Source organism: Mchenga conophoros, linkage group LG14, assembly GCF_057382185.1.
Source record: "Mchenga conophoros isolate Kocher_MC1m ecotype Shallow Benthic linkage group LG14, M_conophoros_male_GT1.1, whole genome shotgun sequence".
Taxonomy (NCBI): Eukaryota; Metazoa; Chordata; class Actinopteri; order Cichliformes; family Cichlidae; genus Mchenga; species Mchenga conophoros.
In genome coordinates, this window is record NC_140539.1 from 28938578 (window position 1) to 28951474 (window position 12897).

At 40.2% G+C, this 12897-nt stretch overlaps 1 protein-coding gene across 1 annotated transcript in view; it reads left to right on the forward strand.

Annotated features, from left to right (window-relative positions):
- The window catches only part of slc47a3 (solute carrier family 47 member 3), a 20492-nt gene continuing 7595 nt past the window's right edge, over positions 1–12897 (forward strand). The window contains exons 1-8 of the mRNA XM_085243779.1: positions 1–389; positions 3646–3747; positions 3841–3909; positions 3994–4142; positions 4232–4274; positions 4874–4918; positions 7704–7801; positions 7916–8013. Coding sequence (XP_085099905.1) covers positions 258–389; positions 3646–3747; positions 3841–3909; positions 3994–4142; positions 4232–4274; positions 4874–4918; positions 7704–7801; positions 7916–8013 — 736 coding nt within the window. The 5' untranslated portion in view covers positions 1–257. The remainder of the gene's footprint in view (positions 390–3645; positions 3748–3840; positions 3910–3993; positions 4143–4231; positions 4275–4873; positions 4919–7703; positions 7802–7915; positions 8014–12897) is intronic.

The following is a 12897-nucleotide window of genomic DNA, read 5'->3' on the forward strand; positions in this document are numbered from 1 at the left end:
CAGCCTTTGAAGGCTCACAAAACGTGTGGTCAAAGCAGTTCCCAATTCATTTTTCGACGTCAAGACCAGCTGACTTTACGGGAAGCGCTTGACGTGAGCTCCTCTCACGCGGCTCATAAAGCAAACTTTCAACCACTTTCATCATTAATGCTAAACACTGACAGAGATCATTGACTCACCGGAAGAGGTTCAAGTTCAACAGCAGCATAAATACAGCGGTCAATACAGAAAGACATTTTCCCCCTCCCCACGGAAACATGGATACCGGGGCAGAGAGCGCACCTATTTCCTCATGGAGGGAATGTTTTATATTAAAGAGAATCCGCACGCTGGTTCCTGTTGGTTACAAGAGCGAAATAAAAGAGCTGTCAAAACTTTCAGTACCAGTGGTAAGTACCCTGTATTTAAATAGACGGTGGTCAGTAATCAGTATAATAAAAAATAAAAACTTAAAATAATACATTGGCATTTGATTACGTGGATTAATACCAAGATTTTGACTGTTTTCTACAGTCATTGATTAATACCGATATATATAAATATAAATACCGAACACGCTGACCTCCACCAGGTTTGGTGAACACTAGATTGCTGAGTAATAAAACTTTTATTTTAAGGGATTTATTTATGACCCAAGGACTGGATTTCCTCTGTATAACTGAGACATGGTTGAGGGCCGGTGAGTCCAGCGCTTTCACAGATCTCTTACCTGATGACTGCTGCTTTTTAAACTCTCCTCGAATATCAGGCAGAGGAGGAGGACTAGCGGTTGTTTTTAAGAAGCAGTATAAATGTAAACCACTGCCATTATCAACCTCACCTAGTAGCTTTGAACTGAGCATGTTTGAGCTAGGTCGCTCTCACTCAGTGCTCTGTGCTGTGGTTTACAGACCCCCAAAATACAATAAGAACTTCTTAAATGACTTTTCTGATCTGTTGGCTGAAATTATGCCCAAATATGATCATGTCCTTATTATTGGGGACTTCAATATTCATGTGTGCTGCCCTGACAAGCCAATGGCAAAGGACTTTTTAAATCTTATTGACTCTTTTGATCTTGTGCAACCTGTGTCTGTGCCTACACAAAAATATGGGCAAACGTTGGATCTTCTTTTAACTCACAATTTACCTGTCTCTAACTTAGAGGTTTGTGATGTTGTATGGTCAGACCATAGGCCTGTCCTGTTTGAGGTTTTCCTTCCTTGTACCAAAGTTAATCTTCCTCCTGTTGCTGCTAGGAGCTGTCGTATTTTTTAACCCTTCCTCTGCTGGACAGTTCTCTATTGTTTTTAATCAGAACGGCGGCCTTCCTGATTTCATATGCAATGATACAGAAGAGCTGAGTACGTGGTTTTACTCTGTCTGCCAAACTGCTTTAGATTCAGTGGCCCCCTTTAAGCTTAGGCAAGTAAAAGCCAAATCTGAACCCTGGCTGAATGAAGACACCCGGGCTGCCAGAAGAAAGTGTAGGAGAGCTGAACGTAAATGGAAGAAGGATCAACTTCAGGTGTCATACCAAATGTTACAAGATTACTGGAATTCTTACCAGAAAACTGTAAAAGATGCTAAGAGGAAACATTTTGCTGATATTATTCAGGCAAACTGTCGTAAGCCTCATGTCTTATTCAAGACTATTGACATGGTCCTTCATGCTCCACAGACTGCTGGTGTCGAGTCTTCTCAGGAAATTTGTGAAAACTTCCTACACTTTTTTATTGATAAAGTGCTATCTGTCAAAGCGCAGACTTCCCAGTCCGTTCTCGACCCTTCTACCCCTGTCCCTAGTTCTGCTGTCTTTGACAGGTTCGAGCCAGTTTCCTTGCTCTGCCTGCAGGAGTTGGTTGCTCACATGAAGCCCTCAGGTTCCCCTTATGATGCTCTCCCTCCTCGATTTTTCAAAGAGGTTTTTCTCACTATAGCATCAGCTGTACAACCCATTGTAAATTGTAGTCTGTCCTCTGGTGTTGTACCTGTCAATCTCAAACATGCAGTGATTCAGCCTCTACTCAAGAAACCTGCTCTTGATCCTGATATTATTGCAAATTACAGACCTATTTCCAAACTGCCTTTTATCTCAAAGATTCTTGAAAAGGTAGTTTACAAGCAATTAATGTCCTTCCTAGAAGAACACGGTATTTTAGAAGTTTTCCAATTTGGTTTTAAAGCTTTACATAGTACCGAATCTGCCCTTTTAAGAGTTTTTAATGATGTGTTTTTGGCAAATGACTCAGGTGACTGTGTTATTATTGTGCTGTTAGATTTAACTGCTGCTTTTGATACAGTGGATCATAATATTTTAATTTCCCGTTTAGAGCAGTTGGTGGGTATGCGGAGTACCGCACTGCAGTGGCTCAGATCCTATTTGGAAGAGCGAACTTTCTCTCTGAAACTAGGGGAGTTTGTATCCTCTGCTGCTTCTCTTCAATGTGGGGTCCCACAGGGTTCAGTTTTAGGCCCGCTTCTTTTCTCTCTATATCTCCTACCCCTTGGGTCTATTTTCAGGAAACATGGGATTTCTTTCCACTGCTATGCCGATGACTCCCAGATTTATTTCCCACTTAAAAAGATAAATGGCTTCTCAGTAGACCCGCTGCTCAGATGCCTTGATGAAATAAGGGCCTGGATGGCTTTGAACTTTTTACATTTTAATGAACAGAAAACAGAAGTGATGGTTTTTGGTGGCGCTTCTGAGGCCACTACTATAGATCTTGGTTCACTGGCACAGTATGTTAAACCAGTCATCACTAATCTGGGAGTTAAAATAGAGGCAAATCTTAAACTTGAAAGCCAGGTCAGACCTGTTGTAAGATCTAGCTTTTTTCATTTGAGGGAATTAGCCAAAATAAAGCCTATCTTATCGAAACAGCATTTTGAGACAGTAATCCATGCCTTTGTTACTTCTAGGCTGAATTATTGTAACGCACTTTATTTTGGGGTTAGTGATGCGTCCATTAGGCGCCTGCAGGTTGTGCAAAATGCTGCAGCATGTCTTTTAACTGGAACAAAAAAGTTTGAGCACATTACCCCAATTTTAATTTCACTCCACTGGCTACCTGTACATTTTAGGATTGTTTTTAAAATTCTCTTATTTGCTTTTAAATCTCTTAATGGCCTGGGCCCCCCCTACCTCTCGGAGCTACTACAACCATTTACACCTGCCCGTTCCCTTAGGTCCGCCAATCAGCAGCTCCTTAAGGTACCGAAAACTAAGTATAAATTTAAAGGTGATCGTGCTTTTGCTGTAGTTGCTCCAAAGTTGTGGAATGATCTACCCTTGCATGTTAGGCAGGCCTCTTCTCTCTCGGAATTTAAAAGTCTTCTTAAAACATATTTATTCGCTGAAGCCTTTGGCATTGATTAGAGGGGTTGACTCAATTTGTTTTAACATGTTTCAATTTATTTTAGTTTTTTAGTTATTTATTTTATCTTATCTCATTTTAATTTTCTTCACTTATGCTATTAGCATGTACAGCACTTTGTGAACTCTGGTTTTATGTTAAAGTGCTTTATAAATAAAGGTGGTATGGTATGGTATGGTATATATCGTACAGAACAAATTGGCCGCTTACGCTGTAAATTACTAGTTTTTAATAGCTGTTTTTGTTGCCCTGGCAACTTTTAATTAATTTCGAATTTCCTTATCAGATGATATCCCAGCTCATGAATTTTTCCTTGAGCCTTGTAAGTACAATATTTTGTGGCCATCTGGGGAAGACAGAGCTGGCAGGAGTGTCTCTGGCCATTGCAGTAAGTGAAATTCAAACACTCACCTTTTATTAAGTCATTAAACCAATAGAAAAGTGACATCCAATCCACCAATGTTTTCTAATGTATTTCCAGGTTATTAATGTTACAGGTATATCTATTGGTAGTGGTTTGGCATCAGCATGTGATACTCTGGTTTCTCAGGTGCGAATCTTTGATCCATCACAAATAATTTATCATCGGTGCTTAACAATAGTAATGGCAGACTAAACTGTTCTGTGCTTTTAGACCTTTGGAAGCCATAACCTGCTGAAAATTGGAGTTATTCTGCAGCGGGCCATCCTCATTTTGCTCCTGGCCTGCTTCCCCTGCTGGGCCATCCTTATTAACACAGAGCCGATTCTGCTGGCTGTCAGACAAGAACCAGAGGTGGCAAGGTCAGCCGTCACAATCCGCTAATGCTTTCTTGAATTTTAAAATGTGTGTTCATTTTGATGGGATAAAATCAGTCTCTCTCTCTTTCAAGGTTGTGTCAGATGTATGTGAAGATCTTTATGCCCGCACTTCCTGTAAGTATGTCTAAGGCTAAGTGTGCATGTGTGTGTGCAACACAAAAGCCACAAAATTGAACCAAGTGGAAAGTCATCTAAGTGGGAGAGAGGAAGAGGGTGACATGCATCTCCTTGGAGGCTGACCTGATTGTTCCTTGCATGTCCCTTTTATTAATGTTTTAAGATAGATTTAGAGTCACTCTTCCAAATAAAAATACACCTACAAAAAGGAGGCCTTGCTAATCCCAGACACAGAAATCAAATATCCCCACAGTAAAATCTTTTCCAAAGTGGGCTAACTAGTCAGCTAGATAAATTCAACCCTGTTTTTTAAGTGGGTAGTGATCGCATTATTTTAAGTAGAAATCAATGAGTCTATAAAGTCTCTGCTGGACACTTACTTAGTTGGTTAACTTACCTAGTACAGCATAGCTCTACTTATTTTCCCCCTTGTACAGGTGTATTTGATGATGTAACAAGCTGTCACTACCAAACAGGACGAGTCCCAGTCTAATCACATTAGAATAAAATGTTTCAAATAATTGCAACTCAGACTATGTTGTTCTTTTCTTTCTGTTTTTATTTTTTTGGTGTGTGTGTGTTTCTGTGTGCCACAGGCTGCATTCATGTACTCATTAGAAACAAGATATCTGCAAAACCAGGTAAATATCTCCATGATTATTTTGAATAATACAGTTTGGATCGCAGGGTATACAGATTGTGTTCTTCTTTTATCCGCAAAATGATAGAGTGGATTGAATATACAATATGTGTCTGTAAGTGAGACTCCAGTCCTACTGGCTACAATGTTTAATGATTGATGGTGTCCACATACAGATAGCAAGGAGATCAGAGCTCTTTGAGCCCTTTCATGTCAATAAAACTATGATTCACTTTACTTGACAAACACTGCGAACTGCTGTTTTTGATTACAGGAAATCAGTCAGATATTTAATCATCCTTTTGTCTGTTGGTGGAAAACTGTAATGATGTCATGTACAGCGGGTAAAATAAGTATTGAACACATCACCAATTTTTTAAGTAAAATTTTTCCAAAGGTGAGCTTTTGACACAGGATAAAAGTATGAACGCAGGTTGTCTAAATGTTGTTCAGCAAACTTTAAACATGCTTCAACATGCTGTTTCTTCAGCAATACAGGGAGTGCAGAATTATTAGGCAAGTTGTATTTTTGAGGAATAATGTTATTATTGAACAACAACCATGTTCTCAATGAACCCAAAAAACTCATTAATATCAAAGCTGAATGTTTGTGGAAGTAGTTTTTAGTTTTAGCTATTTTAGGGGGATATCTGTGTGTGCAGGTGACTATTACTGTGCATAATTATTAGGCAACTTAACAAAAAACAAATATACCCATTTCAATTATTTATTTTTACCAGTGAAACCAATATAACATCTCCACATTCACAAATATACATTTCTGACATTCAAAAACAAAACAAAAACAAATCAGCGACCAATATAGCCACCTTTCTTTGCAAGGACACTCAAAAGCCTGCCATCCATGGATCCTGTCAGTGTTTTGATCTGTTCACCATCAACATTGCGTGCAGCAGCAACCACAGCCTCCCAGACACTGTTCAGAGAGGTGTACTGTTTTCCCTCCTTGTGAATCTCACATTTGATGATGGACCACAGGTTCTCAATGGGGTTCAGATCAGGTGAACAAGGAGGCCATGTCATTAGTTTTTCTTCTTTTATACCCTTTCTTGCCAGCCACGCTGTGGAGTACTTGGACGCGTGTGATGGAGCATTGTCCTGCATGAAAATCATGTTTTTCTTGAAGGATGCAGACTTCTTCCTGTACCACTGCTTGAAGAAGGTGTCTTCCAGAAACTGGCAGTAGGACTGGGAGTTGAGCTTGACTCCATCCTCAAACCGAAAAGGCCCCACAAGCTCATCTTTGATGATACCAGCCCAAACCAGTACTCCACCTCCACCTTGCTGGCGTCTGAGTCGGGCTGGAGCTCTCTGCCCTTTACCAATCCAGCCATGGGCCCATCCATCTGGCCCATCAAGACTCACTCTCATTTCATCAGTCCATAAAACCTTAGAAAAACCAGTCTTGAGATATTTCTTGGCCCAGTCTTGACGTTTCAGCTTGTGTGTCTTGTTCAGTGGTGGTCGTCTTTTAGCCTTTCTTACCTTGGCCATGTCTCTGAGTATTGCACACCTTGTGCTTTTGGGCACTCCAGTGATGTTGCAGCTCTGAAATATGGCCAAACTGGTGGCAAGTGGCATCTTGGCAGCTGCACGCTTGACTTTTCTCAGTTCATGGGCAGTTATTTGGCGCCTTGGTTTTTCCACACGCTTCTTGCGACCCTGTTGACTATTTTGAATGAAACGCTTGATTGTTCGATGATCACGCTTCAGAAGCTTTGCAATTTTGAGACTGCTGCATCCCTCTGCAAGATATCTCACTATTTTTGACTTTTCTGAGCCTGTCAAGTCCTTCTTTTGACCCATTTTGCCAAAGGAAAGGACGTTGCCTAATAATTATGCACACCTGATATAGGGTGTTGATGTCATTAGACCACACCCCTTCTCATTACAGAGATGCACATCACCTAATATGCTTAATTGGTAGTAGGCTTTTGAGCCTATACAGCTTGGAGTAAGACAACATGCATGAAGAGGATGATGTGGACAAAATACTCATTTGCCTAATAATTCTGCACTCCCTGTATGTGGTAAGCATGCATACAGGGCATGGTGGTTGAGTGCATTACTTATTGATTTGAAATAGTTGTACCAGTTGATTAAAGGTCTTTCTGTAGCTCTCCACAAGTGGTGCTTGGCTCTTAGACAACTCTTCTGATAATTCTTTTCACTCCTCTGTCTGAAATCCTGCGGCTAGCACCTGTTCATGGTAAAAATTTTGTTCTTTCCTCTTCCAGATTATGGCCCCAACAGTGCTCATCGGAAACGTCAGTAGTTCAGAAATTCTGCTGTAACCAGCGCAATCAATATGATTTGTAACAATAAGGTTGGGAGGGGCTCGAGAGAGTCCATTAGCTTTACCCATCATGAGATGATTCTTGTGTGACACCTTGGAAATGAGATACTACTTATAAGCAGTTAGTTGGGACTGAACCAGAAGTGACAGGGTTGATTTCAGCTGGTGTCATGACTGTCCATGCCTTTTTAAACCTCCCTTTCTTCATGTGTTCAGTAGTTTTTCCCTGTGTCATTTCTCATTGTTACTTAAAACCGAACGCATGGACATCTATGGTTTGATTTCTTTGCGTTTGTTGATTGGATGGGTTGTTGCTGACATATAGTGAGAATTTCATGGCAATAGCAGCTTTACAAATATATTTACTTAGTAAATTGGTGACGTGTTCAATACTTATTTTACCCAGTCTATCTGGCCTGTCATTTCGCCATTTCCTAATTAAAATAAACTTGTTGCATTTCTGTTTTAGGGCATTATATGGCCACAGGTCATCACAGGCTTTGTTGTCAATCTTCTAAATGCACTCATCAACTACATCGTCCTCTTCCCGTTAAACCTTGGAGTTGCGTGAGTTTGTTTTATTGGATTGCACATGACTTCGTTAATATCGTCTTTAGTGGTATCAGCTGACATCATCACATACTGTATAACCAACACGACACATTGAAATAATCTTTACAGAGGTTCTGCAATAGCCAATGCCATTTCTGAGTTCTTAATGGCTGGAATCCTCTTTGCTTATATCATATGGAAAGGACTTCATAAGGCCACTTGGGGAGGTGAGTACTGCATATACACTGGATACTGGTTATTTTTAATATTAAGAGAAACCCAAATGAGTTTAACAATGATTAACAACTAACAGAAACCTTTAACTATATAAAATATAAGTTGTTTTTACACAATTACAAAATGAACAACTTGTTAGAAGCGTTTAAAGAAAACATAAACATGTCTGAGAAAGACTATTATTTTAACTATTGTCATGATGACAGCTGGATGTAGTGACTTTTAATGGAAGGGTTAGGTGGATGAGGTCAACAGATCACCAGATAAAAGTCCGAAGGTCGAAGCTGAAGTTGGACTGAACTGACGAATCAAGCATTTAAGAAGCAATAAAAAACAAAAACCTACAACCAGGTTACAAACAAAATGAGCAGAGTTATAACAAGTTCATGTTTATTTTCCCTTTAAGTGGACCTGTTTTATTTTACTTTATTTTCTGTTATTATACTGTGACATTGGTGAGTGCTCACATTACACAGGGCTACTTTGAAAGACTAGGTAATCCCTGTAAGCAAAGCCCAGACTTCAGACTGCTCTAAATGCTCAACTTTTCAACTCTTAGATTATGATGCTAAAGATAAGTGATTTCTTTCATACAGCCTGGGTGTAAATATGGTGATCCAAACCATCCGCTGTTTTAATCTAAGCAGCAAATCAGAACAAAGTTGTCCTTACAGCGAGAGGAGCTAAAATGGCTTGTTTTTCAAAATGAAAAAATCCAAAGCAACAGACTGAGAGATGAGAACACCTAAAGGGAGCAAAAAAAAAAAGGCGGAGACGATTAAAAATTTAAGCAAAGCCACATAAGCACACAAGTCCAAGGGTGTCATGTTTACTGCTGTGGCAGGCAGGATGAGGATCCAAACGCAGGACTCGAACGACGGGATGAACAAAGGAAGGCAGTTTTGTTGCGCTGAGATAAAACACTTCATAAAATAAATTTGTGAAAACCAAAACTTGAACATGGAAACTGGAAACTAAGAACTAAACACGGGGAAACTAGAGACTAAGGACAAAGAAATCCAGGCTCACAGAAGAACCACACAGCACATGGGGTAACACCAGACAGAGAAAAACACAGGGTTTAAATACACAGAGGAATAACAAGGGAATGAAACGCAGAAGGAGAGCACAGCTGGGAGTAATCATACATGACGAGACGGGAAGGAAGCAAAACTGAAAACACTAGCATAGGACGCGAGACGTTAAAGTAAAACAGGAAACAAGAGACATTCACAAAGACACGGACTTTACACTGAAACAACAGAGGGAACATGGAGCACAGGAAGGGCACAGGGACAGAAACCTAAAGACCAGGGACTATAAATATAACATAAGCAGAAAACAATAGAGACAACCAAAACCATGAAAAATGACAAATCAGAGAATATAACGTAAACCAGAAAAACACAAACACTGGGTCACCGCACCCAGTACTATGACAAAGGGTAAAACTATTGTTACAGATTCAAATATTGGGGATTGATACAAGAGGAAAAACCGAAATAACAACACAAGCATTTCACTACATATCGTACTGTGTATGACTGTGTACGTGACAAATAAAATTTGAATTTGAACACTGGTCCGGCCGGGTTGAGTCAAACGATGATTTTAATGATCACACATGTGGGAGATGGACACCGTACGCAGACAGCATCAGATCTCAAAATGGTGGAGCATTGATCAAACTCTTATAGCCTCTGGTGCCCCCACCTTATCCTAAAAGCCTAAACATTCACATTCTTTCTCTCACACGGCGCCTAAGCTACGACCTTGGCTCCCCGTTTATCTGCTCCTGCTGAGATGGGGCAGAAAACTCCAGTATGTTCTGTTCTCTTCTAATCAGACAAATAAGGCGATGACTTTCTGCGAACAGTATTTCTTATAACTCAGCAGTATAATGCATCATAAAACAATATCATTCATTCACAATAAATCAGCAGTCTAATGTAATGCAAATCAGTTTAACAAATGCAATAGTTATCACCTTCTTCTAATTCAGGAGAATAATGCAAACTAAAACTACATAATAATTCACAATCTTTAATTAGGGGTCTAACATGGCATAAAATAATATTATAATCTCACACTCCCCATGCTGAGCTCTTTAGAATAGAGAGCTTACCTACACCCTGTAATCCAGTGTGGCCGGGTTCATTTCTTCTCACCCCTGAGGCCCTTTGTCCCCCTGTTGGGCGAACCATACGTGAGATGACCTCTGAGTTTGCGCAGTTCAGATGCAAGAAAAACTATTATTACAACAATAGCAGGTACAGATGACACTCCCCAGTTCTCCCACAGCTTCATTTTGGTGCTACCTCACACCCTTCAGACGTACTCAGACTAGAACCTCTGTCCGAGGAGCTTTTAGCCTTTATTTTATTGCTGCAGCCACCAGTGTCTTCCAGTTGGGTGATCCTCTGCTCTCCTTTCTTCAACCTCAGGGGTTAGACAACCCTTCAGTCGTTGCACAGATCAGGGGATTATTCTGCCCCAATTTCAAACAACGATCTGTGTATCCTCGGGTCACAACTGTGTCCCCCAGAAAAAGGAACAGGAACATGTCCCCCTCTTGCCCAAGAGCCTCTCGAACCTCGTTGGTCTGGTGTTCCTGGATTTCCACCAACCCCTTCATGGTTATTGCTGTGTTTATGGGATCCATCCTTTTGAGGTGACTAATCGGAGCCCAAACGCCATGACACTGGAACCCAGTTGGTGTCTCGGCAGTCACCGTGTCTGTCTCTGCTGCGAAGGATCCTCGTATATCTGTGACCTCGTCTGGTGTCTGTTCCTTTCTCTGTAAGAGACAGAAAACCAAAACACCTCTCTTCCTAGCTCTAATAATCTAATGTTGTTATCTACTGATCTTCTGGTGATTCAGAATTGGTTTAGAATATTCAGAATGTCCCAGGGACTTATTCTAATCATATCCTCTGTGTGTGTAAGCGTGTTTGCATTTAGCCCTCTGCACTCAAAGTCAATACCTGCAATATATCAGTCCGGACCATCACACCGAACGAAGCTTATGACCTTCCAAAGACCGAGTGCCAACTCATGGGTATTTACAGTCACAACTCATTGCAAACTCATTTGCAAGGTGTGTACGAAAACTATTAAAACCACTCATTTTAACAAAAGACATCAAAAACAAATTAGCCATTTTTAATCCTAACATTTGCCCCCCCAAAAATCATGTGTTTCCTTCCGCCTACTGTCCCGCGGTTTCCTCTCCAGTGTGGTACTCAGCTTCTCATGAACACAGGCATTTTATCATCTAAACGCTATTCAGTTCATTTCAATGATTAATGCTTAAACATGGAAATAATGATTTATGCTTCTCACTGATTCTCTAAAAAAAGTCTGGAAACCTCTTGGGTCACTATTAGCTTAAGCTTTACCACACCTAAGTTATCAAAAACACAAATGAAGTCATAAAAATGTTCATATAACCCTTGTTTGATGTTAAAACTCAACTCCCCCCCCCCCCCTTTTTTTTTTTTGACACATTCTCATGTGTCAAATCAACGGAGCTAGAAAATTAAAAGAAAAGGTTAGTGAACTCATATCTCAGAAAGTATCAGACTTTCTCCTATCCAGTGTCGTTGCTCCGGTCCTGTCATCCTGTGCCAGGGAATGAAACCAATTTAATTGTCATGTTAGATCTGTTCAACTCCTGGCTCCGCCCAGAGCCTGCGTCTGCAGAATTGCCAGGAAACAAAACCTGCATTAATATGAACTTCACTTGAATATGAACTTGTTGACTACTTTTGACACAGCAAAGGAATGTTCTCTCCTTCTCGAGGACAGGCACTGACTCCCACTTATCTCCTGGAGCCAACTGTCCCTTATGGAGACACAACATTGCAACTACAAGGTTTTGCAGATTGTTAAGTTGATCTGTGTGTAATGCTCTGAATCAGGTATGTAAGATTAAATGAATGTCGTTTAATTAACTGCCACTACTTAAAACTTAGCAAAAGATATAACTGAATAAAAGATCACCAAGAAAAACATGATATCAGTGTTATGTAAGCGCGTGCGGCCTTCTATGCTCGAAGTCACTCCACTCCATAGATCAGCCAAACATCGCGTTGACTGTAGCTTTTAACCCTTATTAACTTGAGCACAACTCTATAATGAGCAACAGACTGCAATATGTATAAAAATGATCATGTTTACACCTGCAATGAAAGATCATATGATTATCCCAACACCTGTAAATAGAAGATTAACCTGAGGTTATAACAATCACCGTAATACAAATGTTAATGTAATGTCAAAAGCTTCAAGAAATGTTTAATGCAATGCTTGTTATATGATTCTGATGTAATAATAATGCTGATGCTGAAATAACAGTAAAACACCCCCTTTTTATCCCATTTATAAACTTGACACATAAACGTTTATAAATGCCTCTTTCAATTTTATTTCCCTCTGTTTTTCCCTCACTGACCACAGCAGGGGAAACTTAGTTTTGATTCAGCCATGAATGCAGCTCACCTGATTCATCAATGAGCCCCACCGTCACTGGCGTCTGACAGGGTGGCGCTGCATACTCTTCCTTTAATGTCACTATTTTCAATCTGTTAATTAGAGTGCCTAAACATGAAGTAGACTACGTCCACAACAAGTCAATACAGCTGTAAATGTGGCCAATTATCAATCTATTACCAATCAATAACAAAAAATAGCTTTTATTTTATGCATGCTTTTAGTCAACCACTCACCCAGAGGATCTCCAATCCCAGAAAAATCCTTCTCCTCATTTAATGAGTCTGTCCTCCTTCCATGCCCTGGTAACTGGTCCATCCAGAGCCATATGATCTCAAAATATACATACAACAAGCCAAACCACACCTTGGTCACACCAACCC